We start from the raw sequence: 22,228 nt of genomic DNA on the forward strand, positions 1-22,228 counted from the left end.
GGAGGGTGTGTGTCCGGGGGGCGGTCCCGAGTCCTCCGGCACTGCGACCTGTGCCGGGGGATGGCAAGCTGGCGCGCACAAGTTACGCTTGCCTCAGGCAGGCATAACTTGTACAACAAAGGTAGGGGGTGGGGAAGGTGGGGGTAGGTGGAAGGAAATTTCCCTCCAAGGCCGCTCCGATTTTGGAGCGGCCTCGGAGGGAACGGAGGCAGGCTGAGCGGCTCTGCACACGCAGGCTGCCAATTTTGCGCAGCCTTGTGCGCACCGACCCCAGATTTTAAAAGATACGTGCAGCTACACTCATATCTTTTAAAATCCGGCGTATTTTTGTTTGTGCCAGTTGCACAAACAAAAGTACGCGCATGCATACTTTTTAAAAATCTGGCCCTTAGTGTTTGGGTACTTGCCCGGTTCTTATGGCCTGGATTGGCCACTGTTTGAAACAGGATGCTGGGCTTGATGGACCCTTGGTCTGACTCAGTATGGCATGTTATGCTCACACCCAACATGCATTAGAAAAGTCTAATTCCATAGGAGTTGCAAGTTTTCAGAGTTTACTGGTTTGCACCACAATAAGTGGATGTAAATATAATATGCATCATCATAACATAACAATAACACATCATCACCCTCCAATCCAACCTCATGAATAAATGAAATTCATCACATCATAAATAAGAAATGTAATAAAAAACTGAACTAAATCCTTACACATGTTATCCCCTATGCTTAACAGTTTGTACTTTACATCCCTTGTTTAACCCCCCTTATCCCTGTAACCTTATTTTGTAAGGTATTATGATGGCATTATTTTGACGTTTCCGAATGACTGTATATAAAACTCATTAAATAAATGTGATATTTTTGCCTCACTGTACTTTTGAATGCTTTTTCATATAAAATTTGTTATAAATGCATAGTGTGTGTGGGAATGTGTGTGTGTGTGGGAGGGGTGGCGTCTGTGCAAGGCTGAAGGTTTACTTAGGGTACCTCAACCTTCCCGATCCATGGGTTCTGGGATGGGGGGCATGTCAGTTTTAAAAAAATATAGATTGCAGGATCTGGCTTGGCTTTGAGGGGCCCAGAACAATGAACAAATGGGGGGGCCAGCACAGTAATTTTTCACATAAAAAAAAAAGAGCTAGCACTGGCCCTGTATAGAATCCCACGCTACAGCGAGGATAAAGTACCTCGTGCCAGAGTCTGTGGTTACACACTGCCCCACGACAAAGCGAAGTGTGTGATGACACCTCCCCTGCCAGTACTCTTCAGTGCTATACGGTGCAGAACTGAGGCGGCCGAGACTAATGGGACGATGGCATAACCCTGGTATGGCTGAGGGACTGCACAGACAGGGACTATGCTGTCTGCTATTGCTCTGAGTAGATGCCTAGCCTTTCCCGACCATGCATGCTGCACAATGTCACAGTAACTCCCAGCAGAGTGAGCAGGGTGACAATGGAGCCCCCAGAACCACTGGTGCTCTGGGTAAGGTATGGTGGAGGACAGCAGTCTGTGGCATTGCCCGCTCTAGTACCTGAACACTCCGAGAGGCAGGCCCTCAAAACCGTGTCGGGAATGGCTCTCCTGAGTCCCTCGGGGAACGACAGCAACTAAGTCCCTGGCGACCGAAGGTACCCATGGGCTTCAGTGGTCATGTCCTGTAGCCTCCGACCGCAGCCACTGGTGCCCAGAGCAGTGACTGCCTGTAAGGCCCATGGTGCTTTCGTGCTCATCAATGCAAAGCCATAATGAGGGCACTTAACAACTCTGCATCCAGGACTTTGATGACACTTGATTGAACCACTCAGTTCAACAGCATATAACACCATCCCTGGCGCCACAGGTGGCAGAGGAAACAGACTGTCCAATGGTCCAAAGGAGCCAATGACCGCCAGACCCATCGACTGTTCCCCTCAGCTCACTTATTCAGCCAGAGGGCATCAATGCTGTTAGTTTGATGGCCTTGCAAGTACTAAGGCTGACGAGAGCCTCACTAGCACCTATTAACACTGATTGTGTATACATCCCTGTGGGGCCTCCAATGCAGAGACCATCGACTGCCATGGTCCAATAGCTGCAAACCATGAAGACAGCACAGAGCTCCTCAGTGCCTTGTAGAGACCACCAAGGAACCTCAAGGGCACAGAACCTGTGCTTGGATGCCCCAGTGTACCAGGGTGCCTCGAGCAGATAGGGACCCCTGTGCTTGATCTGTTCAAGGCCAAGTACCCCTGCCACCAGAGGACCACGAGGTCATGCAGGGCCTCCAAGCCCTGGTGGTCTACAGCCTCAGGGTCACCAGGACGCTCAACGGCGAAACCAGTGCCTAGTCTGTGGTGCTCGATGTAGTTGAGGCAGAGGAATCAGTGGCTTAAGGGCCTCTACGGTGGCTCTGTACCTCAGTGTCCTCAAGGGCATCAATGGTATCAGGACATCACTGCATCACGATGGTATTGAGGCCACGTACCGTAACGACCTACTCTGCGGCTGTAGCATCAAGTGTACGCACCTTGACGGCACCAAGGATCTGCCACGCACACAGATTGATGGGATCAAGGGTGTCTTAGTATTGTGGGCGTCGAGGGCACAGTGGCATCAATGGCAGCAAGGACATCACATTGTGCTGCTACTCAGTCACCTTGATGCCGAAGCCAGTGCAGCAAGACTCCACTTCCACAAATGCTGACTGCACAGAGGGCCGCTATGGCATCGTGGGTGGTCATACACCTCAATGGTGTCAAGGGTGACAATGGTGCTCCATGGCAGTCCCGGTCCCAGACGCAGTCCTGACACTGACGTGTGAGTTAACAGTGCACTGGTCACAGATGTGCATGGGCAACTGTTACTGGGTAGAGCACCAAGGTGTAGCAGCAAGCTGCTAGCCCAGACTCCTGCTCACCCTCTCTCGGAGACAGCCTCCCCTCCTGCTTGCCAGTCTTGGCAGTGCAATGTCATCCAGGGCTCCTGCCCATGGAGACTAGTTCCTTGCAATGTGGGGAGGATGAGCTCTCCCACACAGGAACAGCACAATCCTTTATTCCTCCACTGTCTGAATTCATTGATGCCAATCGATCAGTGAAACATGGAACTCCAGTCCAGGTAGAACTCAGGTAAATCCCCAGGCTCAGCAGCCTACACTGATCACCAACTGACTGCAGAAGTCAGTCCTTTTAGCACTGGGGAAAAAGAGCAGACAGAACAAGGAGAGGACACATACAAAACTGCAAAACATTTTAAAAAACAGAAAAAAAAAAAACCCTAAGACTGCCAGGCTGCACAGGGGAGCTCCCTATGCTGCTGGCAGACAGTTGGAAAGAAGTGGAAAAAACTACAGGAAAGAAAAACAGCTGCAGCTCTAGAAAAAAAAAAGTCACTTACAAGGACTATGACAAGACAGCAAAGCTGAATACCATGAGTACACGGCTTCCATGGCCACACAGATCCAAGGGTGGAGGGAACCCCAAAAACCCTGAAGGACTCTGCCTAGGGGGCAAGATAACTACAGCTGCACATGCTCAGTAGGGCATGTTTGAGAGTTCTAGAATCTGAGATAAAAGTTCTGTGCCGGGCTCCATCTGATGATGCCACCCATGTGTGAAGACTTCCATCCTGCTCGTCCCTAGGAGAAAATGGTGAAGCCACCTACATTCTGCAGGTGCAAGTGCACAATGTGCCCAGCCAGTCTTGACTGTATTCTTTGCCAGCAGCCCAAGAATTATAGGAACCTATGCAGTAAAGGCAGTACAGTCTAAACCCCTTGATCTTCTCTGGCATCCTAATGATCCTCACATTTCACAGATTTTGATGCTCTATAAGAAGCCTCTGCTTTAGTTGTAGTAGGAGTGAGATTCCTCCAAATCTGACTTTGGCCAGCTTGCAGAATTGGCTCAAGTGTTGAGAGCAGACTGGATTACACCGAGATTAAGGTTACTCAACAAGAAAGCAAGTTTAATTACTGTTAACTGTACTTTATACAGGTAATAAGATGCATTAGCAATTATATGTGGGTGATCATTTAGCGGCATCAGACTTGTCTATTTACTAAGTATGTGAGAGTGTTTCTGCATGGGCATTGACTTGTGAGCCTCCTTAGCCTATAATCAAAGTTAATTCCAGCTAATTGGGCAGGTATTTCATGACTAATTCATCCTGTTATCTATGGAACACACCATTTATGGTAAGCAAACTTTTTTCTGTCAATAAGCAGGCTGAATTAGCCATTACACATGGGGAGTTCCAAGCTGAGGGTTATAGTGGAGTGTTTACTGAGTGAGCAACTGACTCCACTTTGGAGAGCAGACCATTGTGAGAATAGGTTACACAAAACTACTAGTCTGAAATTACTGTCAGCCTTTGAGAAGTTTGTCCAGACAGTAATAGGACAAAGGCAAATTAATGCTGGAAAGTTGTACTAGATATGCACACTTTAGAGCTATGAGGACCAAGCAAGCATGATCTTGCAGCAGTTTTTGCACGGCTCTGGTGATCAGTGGAAAAAATATACAAGGTTTGTTCTTCAAATCGAGGGGGAAGCAACCTGAGCTAACTTGAGATCACCAAGTAGAATTGCACAAAATTGAACTAGTTTTCTGTTGACATGAATAGATTCACCGATGGTAAACCCCATAAGTTGAATAGCTTTTTGGCTGATTGCTGCAGACACAAAACTAAAGTGATCCAGCAGCATGTGGGAGATTCCTGAAATATAGATGTCTATAGGACAGCCTGATTCCTGGTTGCCCAGCTCCAAATTTAGCACCATGGCAGAGAGGCCATGACCCCATGCTTCCCTGTCTGTTGACAAAACATGGCATCTTGGTTGTCTGTCTGAATCAAGATATTCTTTCCCCCAAAGATGCGTGAACTTTGACAGAGCATATCAGATTGCTTAGTTCTGAGAGAGGCTCTGTTTGAAAGACCAGGTGGCTCCATCCTTTTGAGGAGGCATCCACTGCTAACATCACTCGGTGGGAGACAGCATGAAGGTGAGCTCCATCTTGAAGGACATGGGGGTTCAGCCACCAGCAGAGCTCCTGCTTCATGTCAGAAATTTGTACTTTGACAATGGCTGAATGAGCTAAGCAAACTGAGAACAAAGACCCCCCATGGTAGGTAATAAACATGAAGGTATGTTAAAGGGACTATTGTGGATGGCCTCTGCTATATCATCTAATTTAACAATCTGACTGAAGAGCATTGCGAGGTTAGTAGTTTGGAAGTAGCGGAATAAAAAGTATTTAATACATTTGCAAAGAATACATTCAGCACAGATTACAGTTGAACATCCACAATAAGATACAATAAAAATGTTACATACAGCATAAAATAATTTGCAAAAATCAAAATTTGCATCAAGCTGCTTCAAATACAACAGTCTTCAAAGCCTTTCTGAACACCTTTAAATCCTGTTCCCCACTGAAGCACAACTGGCAACTTATTTAATTTGGCAAACTGCTTAGGAAAACACTTGCCCTCATATGGGCCCTATTAAATCTTTTAACCGGGGGAATGGCCAACAGATTAGTATCTCTCTCAATATAGTCCCTTAATATGCAACGAGAGGGATTCTCCAATAGCCTAAAAACAATAGTCGCCAATCTAAAAATGCACTCCTTTTAACTGGGAGCCAGTTCTTCAATGCTGGAGTCACATGTTCTCTCCCTGTCCATGCTCAGGGCTGCATTGTGTCACTTGCATTGTGTCACTTGCATCAACTTTTCTGGAAGCCCAACATACGGTATACCACAATAATCATGACTACTTAAAACCAAGGCTTGCACAACCATATGGAAAAAAAAAAAAGCCAAAGGTAGAAAAAAATTGTCAATGGACCAACTGTTTTAGGTTTATAAAAAGCTGTTTTCATAATATGAAAAAAAAAAATTTGAGGCCTCAGACAATGGAGTCCAAAAGCACTCAAGCTTTTTACCCCAGTGTGGACTGGAACGGCTAGGTCTTTAGAAAGCCACACCTTTCCCTGGTTCTTCATATCAAAATCTTTACCTACCTACTAAATTTTACCATTTTGCATGTTTGAAAATAAGCAATGTTCTGTTAACTATGTCTGCAATTTATTATGTCTTGCAATCAAGCTTCTGGATCACCACCACTTGGCAAAAAAACAAAAACAAAAACATTGGATATTGGCGTATATAAAATATTTAACATTCAATGAAAAATGAAGAGCTCCAATCAGAGCCAAATATTACAAATCACCAACGATAGTGCTGAACCCTGTGGCACACCCCATTGAATCTTATGCCATGCAGAGTATGTTTGGCCCATCTAAACCCTTTGCAGTATGCCCCTATGAATTTGTTCCTCTGGTTTAGCACTAGGTTTGATTTCTCAAAGTTGAGCAAAAAGCTGAAATCCTGTAGAAGACAAATAGTCTTGTGTAGGGGAAAGCAACACTTCTTCCTGAGAGCTTGCTGTAATTAGCCAGTAGTCCTGGTACAGGAAACCATAAACCCCTTGGTAACGCAGATGTCCTGCTACCACAGAGGCATTTAGTTAAGATTCTCAGGACTGCCAACAGGCTAAATGGAAGTACCTTGTATTAGTAGTGGAAAGAATCCGCCTTGAAGACGTGAAGCTGTTGCCAGTAGGAAGGATGATGGGTATATGAGCATATGCATCCTTCAAATCAACAGCACACATCCATTCCTCATTTTGGATGCAGAGGAGAATCGTGTGGAGGGAACGTTTGTTCAAGTGTCTCAGATCCAGAGTACACATCAATTTTCCTGATTTGAAGGTGAGGAAATATCTGGAGTAGAAGCCCTGTCCATGTTGGGACACAGGGACTGGCTTTATTGCTTGTTGAAGTCTAGATTGCACATCTAGGTATAGCTATAGCAAGTGAGACACCTCTGGACTGAGAGTCAGTGTGGAAGGGTTGGTAGCAGACAAATGCAAATGGTATCCAGACTGCATGATCTTAAAGACCCATAAGTCCTTGGTTATCTGGCATCACACCTCCAAGAAGGCTTGGATTTTGCCACCCACTAGAATGGAGGACTGTTAACTGCTCAGAGGGATCAAAAACTGGGCTTGTGTCATTTTAGGCTGATGCTTTCCCTATCTAGGCCTAGCCAGAAAGCACAGTTTCCTTGAGGTCCTGGGATGCCTGCTGCCATTGAGATTGTAACAAAAGCAACTGTCCAAGAGATGGAATCTTAAACAAACAAATTTCTAAATACCATCACTTTAACACGGCAAGATTTGCTGTAGCCTTAAAACAAAGAGACCTCATACAAATGTGGCCGAATTACCATATGCGGGTGCACAGGACGCCACTCAACTGTAATCTATGTAATCTAGCCGTTCCAGTCCACACTGGGGTAAAAAGCTTGAGTGCTTTTGGACTCCATTGTCTGAGGCACAGGACGCCACTCAGGTTATAAACCTGAGTGGCGTCCTGTGCACCCGCATATGGTAATTCGGCCACATTTGTATGAGGTCTCTTTGTTTTAAGGCTACAGCAAATCTTGCCGTGTTAAAGTGATGCCATTGAGATTGTAACATCCATTGCACTCTGCACATGCAGGCTGTCATGTGGCCCAGCAAGTGAAGCAGTAGACGAGCACTCGCGCACTGACTGTTGCACACCAAGGCTGCAGGCAAGGATAGGGCAAGAGCCCGATCATGGGGCAAGACTACTTTTGCCTGAGCAGTATCCAGTCTGGCTCCTATCAAGTCCAGCTGGGAAACTGGCAGAGGTGGGATTTCAGGTACTTGATAAATCCCCAGACACAGTAGTGCCCGCATGGTCAGGTCGAAGCATCCAGCACTCCTGCTTGGGAATTGTTTTTGACCAGTCTAGATAAAGGAAGATTTTCACTGCCAAGCGTCTGAGGTGCGCTACCACTGTCAGGCATTTTGTGAAGATGCGAGGGGCTGAGGACAACCCAAATAGCAGCACCCTGTACTGGTAGTGAGCCTTTCCCACCACAAAGCGCAAATACTTCCTGCACCTAGGGAAGATGATGATGTGGACGTAGGCATCCTTGAGGTCGAGGGAGCAGAGCTAGAGTACCCAGAGAAAACATTGAGCTTTTCCCTTCTGAGGAATTTGTTAGACACCCTGAGATTGAGAATGGGGCACAAGCCCCCAGTTCTCTTGTGAATATCTCAAATAGAACCCTTGATCCCCAGTGGTGATGGGGGACTGGTTCTACTGCTCCCACTTTTAGTAAGGCGGAGAGCTCTGCGAGAAGTATACCCTTTTGGGCACCCCCACAATGGACATGGGGGTGGGTTGGGGTGGGGGGAGTCCCTCCGGGATTTCTCTGAAGTTTAGTCAATATCCCTGCTGAACAATAGTGATATGAGGTGATGAGCGACCAACAATGGGCAAAGCAGAGAATTCTGCTCCGCACTGGGGGATCGGGTGACAGGGGTATGATGTGCTGACTCATGCTCCCTTGCCTCCAGTCAAAATCCTGTAGCCAGGGCCTGTTGGGAGGGGGGGGGGGGGGGAAGAAGAGAACTGGGGACTAAGAGTTCTGTTGACGGGAGCAGCCCCTGGAATCAGTACAGGGTGTGCAAGACCAGGAGGGATAATGTTTCCGCTGTCTATAGAAAGGCCTTCTAGAAGTTTGTCGGGAAGGTTTCCCTATGGAGGACGGTGGGTCTGAAGCACTGTTGAAGGGTTTCATTGTTATCCTTTAATTGGGCTACCACATCACTGACCTGGTCCCCAAAAAAGGTTCTCCCCGACCTCTGGCCGTAGGTTGGAAGCACAAAGCCAAGCCATCCTATGGGCATGGATGCCCACAGCAGCCTCCCTGGCAGTGGTATCTTGAAGACATAGGTGGATATCACCTCGTGTTCTCACTTTGAGACCTTGTTGCTTGCTAGACTGCTCCTGTTGCAGGACACGCTCTGAAAGTTCTTGGACCTGCTGCCATACAATTGGTAAGAGGCTATCCGGATGATGAGCATGGCACCCTGAAAAACCTTCCTACCCAAGGCATCGAGCTCTCTATGCTATTGCCCCAGAGGGTCCGAGGCACAGATGCAGGAGTGTTTGGCCTGTTTGAGGGTGGACTCCACTACCACAGACTGGTGGGGGAGATGGAGCCTATCAAAGTCCAAGGCCTGTTGCACCAAACAGTGGCATTCGCCTTTCTATTAACTGGAGCGATGGATATCAGGTGATCCTGCATCCGAAGGAGGAGGTACTTAAAAATATTGTGGATGGGAACAGCCACTATCTCCTTTGGGGCACTGACAAATTGGAGGACCTCCAACATATTATGCCATGCAACCTCCTCTGTGAGAAGCTGGAAAAGGATGCCATGGTCTGTACAAAGCCTGTGAAGGAAAGGTCCTCTGAGGGAGATCAATGTCTTTCCTCTGGGGCAAAGGCTCCAAGAAAGGATTGTTATATCTCAGAGAAAGACTCCTCTCCCCACAGATCGCAGGGACCCGCTTCCTTGCTGAGGTCCCCATGGGGCCTATGCAGAGGAGGTCTGCGCAAGTCCCCAGACCTAGGCACCGAGGGCCTCAAGGGAACCCCAGGCAGCGATGAAGTCTATGGCCCTGGTGGCAGCAGGGGTACCGAGGGTCTTGGGAGGCCAGATAGCCCAGGCAAGGGGAAACTAAGGCCTTGGGACCACTGTACCAGACAGTGCTGGTGGTCTGTGCGCATCTTCCTCAGAGGACCCAATGATGGGAATTTCTCCCAAGGGGGGCATCGGTTGCATCAGGAGTACTCCAAGCAGGACATCTAGACACTTGAGTAAGGGCATCAGAATGGATGGCATGGGCTCTGGCACCGGTATGGAGGCCGGTGGTAGGAGTGGTTCAATGCTCCATAGGGCTCAGAGTACTGCATACTGCACCCTGCAGTCCAACTCCTCCTGGAAGTCCTGTAAGGACAGGACTGATGAGGGGGGGATGAGGTGTCACTGGCACTTCCTCAGAGCTCTGAGGAGCACAGTGCCCACAACCAGTATCTGTGGGAACACCTGGGACTCCTGGACCTGTCAGAGGATGGGGCCTCCTCCCCACGGGGGTCTTTTGATGGCAGCAGCCGGTGCTGAACCAGGACCAGTGCCATGTGTCAATGGCGAATGGTGTCTATGCTTGTGGGATTTCCACAGTCTTCCCCTGGCACCAAGGAAGTGGAGGATACAGATGTCCTTGAAAGTAGAGACACCATGGAAGAGTAGTCACCGCCTCCACAGTCCTTAGATGATGCCCAGGGGTGTGGAAAGGGGAAGCGTATTGAGCAGTTCCCCTCAACTTCAGAGCATTGATGATTCCAATGCAGGCATGGAAAGAGCAGACTTCTTGGAACCAAAGTTTCTCCATTTTATTGAGACGTGCACGACAGCCCTTGGGGGTCATCTGGTCACACAGCTGATACCCTCTGATGTTAAGAACATAAGAAATTGCCATGCTGGGTCAGACCAAGGGTTCATCAAGCCCAGCATCCTGTTTCCAACAGAGGCCAAACCAGGCCACAAGAACCTGGCAGTTACCCAATACTAAGAAGATCCCATGCTACTGATGCATTTAATAGCAGTGGCTATTCCCTAAGTAAACTTGATCAATAGCCGTTAATGAACTTCTCCAAGAACATATCCAAACCTTCTGATAACAAATTCCAGAGCTTAATTGTGCGTTGAGTGAAAAAGAATTTTCTCCAATTAGTCTTAAATGTGCTACTTGCTAACTTCATGGAATGCCCCCTAGTCCTATTATTCGAAAGTGTAAATAACCGATTCACATCTACTCATTCAAGACCTCTCATGATCTTAAAGACCTTTATCGTATCCCCCCTCAGCCGTCTCTTCTCCAAGCTGAACAGCCCTAACCTCTTCAGCCTTTCCTCATAGGGGAGCTGTTCCATCCCCTTTATCATTTTGGTTGCCCTTCTCTGTTCCTTCTCCATCGCAACTATATCTTTTTTGAGATGCGGCGACCAGAATTGTACACAGTATTCCAGGTGCAGTCTCACCATGGAGCGATAGAGGCATTATGACATTTTCCATTTTATTAACCATTCCCTTCCTAATAATTCCTAACACTGTTTGCTTTGACTGCTGCAGCACACTGAGCCGATTTTAAAGTATTATCCACTATGATGCCTAGACCTTTTTCTTGGGCGGTAGCTCCTAATATGGAACCTAACATCGTGTAACTACAGCAAGGGTTATTTTTCCCTATATGCAAGCCTTGCACTTGTCCACATTAAATTTCATCTGCCATTTGAATGCCCAATCTTCCAGTCTTGCAAGGTCCTCCTGTAATATATATAAGCACAGGTCCAAGTACAGATCCCTGAGGCACTCCACTGTTTACCCTTTCCACTGAGAAAGTTGACCATTTAATCCTACTCTGTTTCCTGTCTTTTAACCAGTTTGTAAACCACAAAACGACATCGCCTCCTATCCCATGACTTTTTAGTTTTCTTAGAAGCCTCATGAGGGACTTTGTCAAACGCCTTTCGAAAATCCAAATACACTACATCTACCGGCTCACTTTTATCCACGTTTAACCCCTTCAAAAAAAATGAAGCAGATTTGTTAGGCAAGACTTCCCTTGGGTAAATCCATGTTGACTGTGTTCCATTAAACCAAGTCTTTCTATATGCTCTACGATTTTGATCTTGAGAATAGTTTCCACTATTTTTCCCGGCACTGAAGTCAGGCTCACTGGTCTATAGATACCCAGATTGCCCCTGGAGCCTTTTTTAAATATTGGGGTTACATTGGCCACCCTCCAGTCTTCAGGTTAAATGGATGATTTTAATGATAGATTACACATTTTAACAGATCAGAAATTTCATTTTTTAGTTCTTTCAGTACCCTAGGATGCATAGCATCTGGTCCAGGTGATCTGTGAACCTGGAAGATGAAGTAGGCCAGATTGACAGTGATTTCGTTCAGTTCGTCTGACTCATCACCCCTGAAAACCATCTCAGGAACTGGTATCTCCCCAACATCCTCATTAGTAAACACGGAAGCAAAGAATTCATTTAGTCTTTCTGCAATGGCCTTATCTTCCCTAAGAGACCCTTTAACCCCTCTGTCATCTAATGGTCCAACCGACTCCCTCACAGGTTTCTTGCTTCAGATATATTTTTAAAAGTTTTTGCCTCTATGGCCAACTTCATTTCAAATTCTCTCTTCGCCTGTCTCAATGTTTTACACTTATCTTGACAATGCTTTATCCTATTTTCTTCAGATGGATCCTGCTTCCAATTTTTGAAGGATTTTTTTTGGGCTAAAATAGCCTCTTTCACCTCACCTTTTAACCATGACTTGATCGTTTTGCCTTCCTTCCACCTTTCTTAATGTGTGAAATACATATGAACTGCACCTCTAGGATTGTATTTTTAAACAATGTCCATGCCTGTTGAACACTTAACCTTTGCAGCTGCACCTTTCAGTTTTTTTCTAACTGTTTTCCTCATTTTATCAAAGTTTCCCTTTTGAAAGTTTAGTGTTAGAGCTGCAGATTTACTTATTGTCCCCCTTCCAGTTATTAGTTGAATTTGATCATGTTATGATCACTGTTGCCAAGTGGCCCCACCTGTTGTGTGATGCCCCCAAGCAGAGGAAATAAGCCATGTGGATCCATGATCGACATGGTCCATGGACACCAGCAAAAACGCTGCCATGAAGAAAAAAGGCAAGTGGTCGATGGCCGTCAGGCCATTGAGGAGCGATGCACCAGGAATAGACTGCAGAGAAGGTATGAAAGTTAACCTTCGACGCTGAGGAAGGGACACTGTCCAGAAAAGGGAGACCCAGTGCTTGGACGGAGAAGAACCAGGAAAAAAGAAAAAAATGCTCTGAAGAGCTAAGCTCCAAAATTGAGGCAAATTCACCATGGAATCGAAGAGACTGAAGGGGGATCGCGTGAGGACACGCAGATAGTGGCATGCTCAGTGTGCCAGTCAAAGCTTCTAGAAATTGAAAAGTTATCCGTGCCGGCTCCATCTGTGAGGACTACCATCCTGCTTGCCCTAGGAGAAATGGTGGCACATGATACTGTTGAAAAGGCCGGAATTGGATTCTCTGGAAGTACAGAAGTGGAGGGCTGTTCAAGAAAAGTCAAGAGGACCTGGACTTATACATTATGCTCTTATTTGAGTGACAGATTTTTACCAAAGAGTTCCCCCCACCAGGCAAAGAAGGTCCATCAACTTGTCATGGACATCCTCTGATGCTACATATGTAGCTCCGATCAAAGCTGATGAGGTATGTGAAATAGAAATGAATGATTCAAAGTTTGCACAAAGTGGTAACAAACACTTCTGCATCCATAAGCAGACTGGTTCAGATTGAGTTTAATATGCAGAGCAGTCCAAAGACTTCCAAGCGGGGGTCTCTTCATAGACACCAAGCATCGTCCCCATCTTTTCTACAAACTTTGAATGTGACAAATCCTCCCGGGGCGATATATGGTCAGGAAGATCTGGAAGTGGTTCAGAAGGTTTATCAGAAGATTCTTCTTTGGAACCTAAATGACAAGAGCTCACTAATCTAAGTTCTCAATGACAATGCAGGTGAATCAGGAGGTTCTTCTAAATTCTCTTGAAGGAAAGCACACTGGTTAACCGCCTCTGACTTGATTGTGCTGCAATTGAGTGGTATGAACTCCATATTAAGGGTTCTGATATTTTCACCCCATAAGCAAAATTGAGACTCCAGTCTGAGGAATCTCTGCAGCAATACTGAGGAGCAGCAGTTGGATCGTTCTTACAGATTCCTTAGTCAAATAGGAAAAGAAACTTCACTAAATCTGCAATCTAATTGAGTGATCATGTCCTCTGACCTGGTGCTGGCAGTGGACATCTTCTTAAATAAGAATAGGTTCTTGATTTGGCTTATTGGAGATGAGAATAGAAAATCCAGATTCAGTGTGTTACAAGTGGAAGCCATCCCCAAACGATCTAGAAGGAATGAAAGCTCTGGTAATCAAATGAGGCAGAAGTAATATGACCCCTTCCACTGCTGACCTGCATAGAGATGTGTAGGCAATGCAGCCTGAATACTCTGATCTGGAGAACAAATGCATTGATTACTTTGGAGTCTAATGCCTGGAAGCTCCAGGTAGATATGGCTTTCAGCATTTCTAGGTATCTTCCAGAAGCTGTGTCAGACTAGTGGCGCAGGGATGCTTCAACACTGTCTGTTATATCAAGGTAGTTAGTCTAGGTGGGGCAGCAAAGCCATGGTGCACTACCATTATGTATTGATGGGTCACATAGAAGCATCAATGTATAGAGATGCAAAGAAGTGTGAGTCCCATATACCATGGGCCATGATGCATCGGGCACAGAGTGCCCAAGTGCATTGAAACATCATGCACAGAGTGCATCAGGGGACTGTGTATTGAGTGTTTTCATGCACTGTGTGTGCCAATGGCACTGATGCCCAACATGTCGATGGTGTTTATGCTCTGTGCATCAACTGTGCCAATGCACCATACTTTGACAGGCTCCAATGACCCTAATGAATACTGCTTTCTTTGATGCAGGGCAGCTTTCACTTCGACCCCATGGCTTTGGCCTAGACCAATAGGTGAGTTCTGAGGAGCTTCTGCTCAACTCTTCCTGAGAAAGCAGACTATCCTGCACTGCAGGAAGAGGATTTACTGCAACTCCTCAATTCTATTTACTCTGGAGCACTGAGAAAGCAAAATGTTGCTTACCTGTAACAGGTGTTCTCACAGGACAGCAGGATGTTAGTCCTCACATATGGAGCCCAATCACAGAACACTTTTGTCATAGGGGTAGATTTTTAAAAAGTACGCTGGATTTTATAAGATACTCGCATAGCCGCGCATATCTTATAAAATCCTGGATCGGTGCGCGCAAGGCTGCCGATTTTGGGCAGCCGGCGCGCGCCGAGCCGCGCAGCCTGCCTCCGTTCCCTTCCCTCACCTTCCTCTACCTAACCCACCCCCCCCGGCCCTATCTAAACCCCCCCCCCACCTTTATCCATGGATTTACGCTTCCCGGAGGGAGACGTAAATCCACGCGCGCCAGCGGGCTGCTGGCGCGCCGAGACCCGACCCGACCCGAGGGCGGTTCCGGAGGGCGCGGCCACGCCCCTGGAACACCCTGGCCCGAAACCACGCCCCTGGGCCCGCCCCCAAAACGCCACGTCGTTCGGCCCCGACACGCTCCCGTCCAAAAACCCCGGGACCTACGCGCGTCCCGGGGTTCTGCGCGCGCCGGCAGCCTATGGAAAATAGGCACGCAAGGCCCTGCTCGCGTAAATCCGGGCGGATTTACGCGAGCAGGGCTTTGAAAATCCGCCCGAAAGTTTCTAGAACTTTGACTGGCACCTACTGGGCATGCCCAACATGGCACTAAACCTGCAGCCAGCAGGGGTCCCCCTTCAGTCTTGTTTATAGCTATAGGAAGTGCCAAAAAATAAAATAAAACATAACGAACCCAACACCACAGTGTGGCAGGCAGGTTTCGTGAGGACTAACATCCTGCTGTCCTGTGAGAACACCTGTTACAGGTAAGCAACATTTGCTTTCTCACAGGACAGTAGTCCTCACATATGAGTATCGAACTGAGGATGTCAGAGTAGGCACCAAATGTACCCAAAGACATGCAACAGGCACAACAACTGGGTTGGAATTTGGCAGAGGGCATCCTGAACCCTAACAGGCAGGCGAAAGGGTGTTGGTACATCAAGTTGCAAAAAGGTTGTGCAAGACAGATTTGCCAAAGATGGAATCTTGTCTTCCAGCCTTGTCCAAACAATAGTGGCTGTGAAGGTATGGAGAGAACTCCAGGTAGCAGCCCTACAAACATCAGGAAGCGGCACGGAGTGTAGGTACGCTACTGAAGTTGCCATGGCCCTGACAGAGTGTGCTTTAACATGGTCTTGAAGTGGAATGCCTGCTTGCTGATAGCAAAAAGATATACAGTCCGCTAACCAGGAAGAGAGAATCTGCTTACCCATAGGCTACCCCAGTTTAATGGAATGGAAAGAGAAACAATTGAGTGCTTTTCCTATGGGTAGCTGTACGGTCTAGATAGAACGCTAGAGCCCGTTCTCCTGAATTGGAATGGGGCCTGGGAAAGAAGGTGGGTAGTATAATGGATTGATTAATGTGAAATTCTGATACTACCTTAGGCAAGAACTTAGGGTGAGTGTGAAGTACTGCCCGGTCGTGCAGACATTTAGTGTAAGGTGGATAGGTAACTAGGGCCTGTAATTCACTAACACTGCGAACGGATGTGATTGCCAGAAGACAAATCACTTTCCATGTGAGATAACTAAGATCACAGGAATGGAGAGGCTCGAATGGTGGTTTCATGAGTCGACCCAAAACCAGATTGAGGTCCCAAGAAGGGGCCGGAGGGGGCAGTGGAGGCTTGAGGTGGAGCAAGCCCTTCAGAAATCGTGTTACAAGGGGTTGTACTGAAATAGGAACATCCTACACCTTTATGGAAGGCAGCTACCGCACTGACATGCATTCTGAAGGAAGACGTTTTAAGACCTGATTCTGACAAGTGCCAGAGATAATCCAGAAACTTCATGGTGGAACAGGTAAAAGGATCAAAGGATTGAGCAGAACACCATGATTTAAACCTGTTCCATTTGTAAAAATAAGATTTTCTCGTGGAAGGCTTCCGTGAAGCAATCAGGACACAGGAAACAGGCTCCAAAAGGTTGAGTGGCTGAAGAATTAACCTTTCAACATCCAGGCAGTCAGGGACAAGGCCTGAAGATTTGGGTGGCATAGGCACCTGTCGTTCTGAGAGATCAGATGCGGGTCCTTTCCCAATGGAAAGTGCCTGCGAATGGAGAGGTCCTGAAGGGATCAGAAACCACACTTGGCGTGGCCAGTGAGGTGCTATCAGGATCATGGTTCCCTTTTCCTGACGTAGCTTCATGAGAGTCTTTGAGAGAAGCGGAAGTGGAGGGAATGCATAAAGGAGACCGGTTGCCCATGAGAGGGAGAACGCATCTCTTGGCTGTGAGTGTTTACTGCGAGTGAGAGAGCAAAAGTTCTCTACTTTACTGTTTTGAGAAGACGCAAAGAGGTCGATGTGGGGATAACCCCAACGTTGGAATATTGAGTCCGCTACTGTGGTGTTGAGGGACCACTCGTGTGGTTGAAAGGCACGACTCAGCTTGTCAGCCAACACATTGTCCACTCCCAGCAAGTAGGTGGCCCTGAGGTACATCGAGTGGGAGAGCGCCTCTGCCCATATCTGTGCCGCTTCCTGACACAGTAGGTAGGAGCCCGTCCCTCCCTGTTTGTTGATGTACCACATGGCCACCTGGTTGTCAGTCTGAATTAGGATGACTTTGTTGGACAGGCAATCCTGAAATACCCTGAGAGCATATCAGATTGCTCGTAGCTCCAGGAAATTGATTTGGTGTTTGGCTTCCTCTGGAGACCAAGCTACTTGGGTCTGCAAATTGGCAACATGTGCTCCCCAGCCGAGGTTGGAAGCATCGGTGGTGAGAATTATTTGAGGGTCTGGAGCCTGGAAGGGTAGGCCTTTGAGGAGATTGATCTGATTTTTCCACCAGGCTAGAGACCGAAGTGGGTCGGTGATATGGACAATGGTTGATTGTGGTTGGATGGATTGAGTCCATTGTAATCTTAAAGTCCACTGCATGACTCATGGCCAAGCGGGCCATTGGGGTAACATACACTGAGGATGCCATGTGTCCCAGCAGGATGAGGAAGTGGCGTGCAGTCTAGCGGTGCTGACACTGTAGCTGGTGTGTGAGAGAAATGAGAGTGAGCTCGCCTTCTAGGTAGAAATGCCTTTGCTTGAAAGGTGTCAAAGTCTGCCCCTATGAAGGACAAAGTTTGAGATAGGACTAAGCAGGATTTCGCGTAGTTGACGAGAAATCCTAGCGAGATCAGAGTGTGTAAGGTGATGTGTAGGGACAACAGAGCAGCTTGCTGAGTGGGAGCCATGATCAACCAATCGTTGAGATAGGGGTAGACGTGGACACTGAGTCCTGAGGAAGGCTGCTACTACTACGAGGCACTTTGTGAAGACTCGTGGTGCAGATGCCAGGCCGAATGGTAGCACTCTGTACTGATAGTGTTTGGGGCCTACCAGAAACCTCAGAAATCTGCGATGAGATGGAGTTATCGCAATGGTGTGTGTATGCGTCCTGGAGGTCTAGAGAGCAGAGCCAGTCTCCTCTTTGCAGAAGAGGAAGGAGGGAACCCAAGGTTATCATCTTGAGCTTCTCTTGTTGGAGGTACTTGAAGGCACGTAGGTCCAGAATTGGACAAACGCCTCCTGATTTTTTGGAGGTTAGACGGTACTGGGAATAGAATCCTAAACCCTGTTGGGAGTAGGGCACTGGTTCTATTGCTCTGGACTAGAGGAGGAGGGAGACCTCCTGTTCCAGGAGTGATGATTGGTCGGATGTTTCCCACGTCAGCCGAGGTGGGGAATCCGGTGGGATGGAGAGAACGTTCAGGTGATAGCCTTGAGAGATTATGGCAAGGACCCACTGGTCTGATGTGTGTGCCATATGTTGAAACTGCACAATCGACCTCCTACTGGTATCTGTGGCAGTGGAAGCTGGCTGCTGCTCTCTATGCAAGAGTCAAAAACCAGAAGCAGGGCCCAGCTGAGGAGCTGCTTGCGGCTTTTGTTTCAGAGGTTGACGAGACTGGGCCTTCTGGAACATCTCGTGGAATGACCTCTAGATGGTGGTGGATAGGACTTCTTTGGATGGAAGAACGACTTTTTAGCATTTTGGAGGAATACTCAGAAGGCATCAGAGAGTTGGTGAAGGGTCTCATGCTGCTCCTTGAGTTCCGCCACCGTCCGCTGGATCTGTTCGCCAAACAGATTGTCTCCTATGCAAGGCAGATCGGACAATCTGTCTTACTTCAGGGCGCAAGTCCGAAGATTTAAGCCAGGCCCATCTTCTTGCAGAAATAGCAGCTGCAGATACCCTGGAAGCGGTGTCTAAGATATCGTAAGAGGACCTTATTTCATGTTTCCCTGTTTCAAAACCCTTGTGAACCAGGGTTCGTAGCTGATCCTGGAATTGCTGAGGCAGGGACTCTGCAAAGTCCTGTATCTGCTTGAATAAGACCCTGTTATACTGGGTCATATACAGCTGGTAAGAGGCGATCCGGGAGATGAGCATTGATCCCTGGAAGACACACCGGCCAATGGCATCCAGGAATTTCTGCTCTTTTATTTTTTTTTTTTTTAGCACTGAAAAGTTCTGTTGTGGGTGCTGTAGAAAAATATGAAGTATTTAAAAGGAAAAGAAATGAGATGTTTTAGAGAAAAACTTAAAGCTCTACTAGCTAGAAGAAGAGTCTGTTCAGTGCCACCAGATGACATCGCCCACACGTAATGGCTAATTCAAGCCCTGCTTAGACATGGAAAATCAAGTTTCACAACCAAGCTAGTAGTAATTTTAGCAGCCGCCTGCTTTGGAACACTGCAAATCATGTCAGCAGAAACATCTCTGCCCAATCTTCAGTGAGATGCTCATGCACCCTTCTCCAGCCCCTGCCACCTAATGGAATGTTTAGTGCAAGAGGGTCAACACGCAGGAATCTTCCACCCAAGACCTTGGCCATCATGGATCCAATCTGCTGTGTCCGAGTGATTGTAGGTATGAGAGTGTGGACATGGAGAACAGCAAGAGACCCTGGGAAAATCAGGCATGGCAAGTTAGAGGAATGTTGGGGTAAATGGATAATACCTTTGGGGGAGGCAGGGAAGAAAGGGTAGAACATAAAAGGGGCTGAAGGATGCTTTCTTGGGCCGTGAATAGATGCTGGCTCAACGCCTCCTCAGATGTGTTACAAAGCAGGAAAAAAAAAAAAAAAAAAAAAGAAGTTAACTGTCCCCAGTCCCTGGCTGGAATTAACATGCACTGTGCAATTCAGCTTAACCTTGGCTGCACTCTGGGGCACAGAGATTGTGACTAGGTGAAATATGTGCCCAGTGGGGAGGAGGAGGGGGTGGGAACACATTACTAATGACATTTTGACTAAACTATGTTAAACGCAAATATCTGTGAGCAAATATCTGTTCACGCTCTCAAACTCACCCCCCACCCTGCCCCCACTCACGTTTGTTTGCACGCTATCCACAGCCTTGCTTCTGTCATCCACCCCATCATAGTTATGGATAGCTTCAGTGTACGTCCGAAGGAATGTGTCCTTAATCTGCAGTCAAATTCACAAGAGACAGGTACAGGTCACTTGCTGTCAAAGATGTGGATTTTTTTTTTTTTTAAATGAAAGCTAATACCTGCTTTAAGACCACAGCCCATCTCACACCTCCCTGCTCCCACTCCCTTTAAACACCTTGAGATTCTGCATTACTGCAGAGTGAAAATGGAACACAGCCTGCGCTTGCTGTCTGAGAATCATCTCGTACTGAAAGAAGCCTTCATGAGCAGAGTGCTCCAGTTTTATATTGCAGTAACTGAATGAAGAAATGATTTTAACTAGTGAACAGAGCAGAAATGAGCTAGGCCAGGAGGAACCTCCTCAGTCTGAAAGACTTTACTGTACAGAGATTTTTAATCAAAGGCAAACAGTCTCATGGAAAAAGAAAAAAAGCACAGTGAACTGAAGCAGAAAGGAAGCTGGGTGGAAGGGAAAGCAGAGTTGGTGACAGACAGCCAAAAAAAAAAAAAGAAATGGACTCTGCCCAGCTCTTCTCTAACACTTCAACTTGCACCGTGCTGTGCACGAAGATCACAGATGCTGTACATGGCAAGAAAAAGGATTCACATCGAATGGAGAGCAAAGAAATTAATGAACTTGGCCTTACATCTTGAAAAGTAAGAAAATGAATGCAGTCTGGAAGGTACTACATTGATCGGTTGCAGAGCTCAGACTGGGTCCACAGGCAGAGCGGAGCTTACAAGATGGATGAGGCCTAAGCAAGCAGGACAATTTAATGCTTTCCTTTCACGGCATGTGTTTCCCTACTTCCACATAACATACAAAACAGATCTCGCACTCTCTGGGTGGGGGGGGGGGGGGGGGGGGGGGGGAGAACTAGGTTTGCTTCTTTCTAGCCATGGCAACCCCCTTGAGTTTTAATCCAAAAGCTCCTGAAGATGTTCTCAGCTGCATGGGGGAAAGGGTATCCTGAGTTTGGGTCCTGGTTAACAATTCTGTCAGATGAGGTTGGGGGGGGGGGGGGGGGGGGGGGGAGGGGGGATACCAAGGTAACCCAGCTCCCCACCACAGCTGTGTCTAATGGCCCTATGGAATCTCGTTTCTTACGTGCACCTAATAAAGTGTAGGGTCAGCACAAGAATATATATATATATATCAAACACAAACATTTATATTTCACCTGTTCAAGATAGCAAGCTCTCAGCGGATCAAAATTCATATTGAAGCAAAAGATAGCCAATGGCAAAATGGTAGAATCATTAAATTGCCCAGGCTGAATTTTCCTGAGGGTAGTCCTCAAACAGTTTTCAGAAGAGTGTGTTCATGTGGAGCTAGAAAGGATTAAAAAAGGTCGATAAAGTAATGGGATACCTCGGAGGGTATTAAGGGAACTCAGGGAAAATTCTGGAACCTCTGCTGCCCAACCTTTTCAACACCTCTTCAGAATTGGGAAGGTTTCCAATGAAATGAAGACAGGTGGATGTGGTGGTTCTTAACATGGAAGTAAGGAGGAGGTTGGCAACTACAAACCAATGAGTTTGACCTCAGTGGTGAGTGAATGAATGGAATCGCTGCTAAAGCAGGGGATAGTGCAGTTTCTAGAATGCAATGGATTACAGGATTCCAGGCAGCATGGGTTTTTACCAGAGGCAACTGATCAATTTCATTGATTGGTGACCAGAGAGCTGGTGTCCTTGGGTTTCACATGGTCGCAAATAGGGGGCTCATAAACTGCCTTGGTATAGACTAAGGTAAATATACACATAGGGTAGTAATATCACAAGATATCCTCTAATACATACAATTATATCTCAAACAGAGAATACCACACTTTTAGAATAATGTGCAAACTTTATTAAATACTCACTCTATGATGAGACTGGAGAGAAAGTGGATGTATATATACTATTGAAGTTTTGGGTTTGTATCTTATCTAGTGATAGTGTGGTGAATTGATATATTGTCAGATATTTGTTGGGTATTCTGAAGGTTGTTTATGTTGATATTTTAGATATCGGCAGTGTGTGTCAGATTATATTGGAGAATTGTATTGTGGAATTCAGCCTTCGTGAATTTACGTCATAAGTCCCTGAGG

The 22,228-nt window shown here is 46.9% G+C and overlaps 1 protein-coding gene across 1 annotated transcript in view; it reads right to left on the reverse strand.

The window, feature by feature from the left end:
* TSPAN7 (tetraspanin 7) overlaps positions 1–22,228 on the reverse strand; it is a 171,777-nt gene that overhangs the window by 27,184 nt on the left and 122,365 nt on the right. The window contains exon 4 of the mRNA XM_029603191.1: positions 20,071–20,166. Coding sequence (XP_029459051.1) covers positions 20,071–20,166 — 96 coding nt within the window. The remainder of the gene's footprint in view (positions 1–20,070; positions 20,167–22,228) is intronic.

The sequence above is a fragment of the Rhinatrema bivittatum genome, chromosome 5 (genome assembly GCF_901001135.1).
Source record: "Rhinatrema bivittatum chromosome 5, aRhiBiv1.1, whole genome shotgun sequence".
NCBI classification, from domain to species: Eukaryota; Metazoa; Chordata; class Amphibia; order Gymnophiona; family Rhinatrematidae; genus Rhinatrema; species Rhinatrema bivittatum.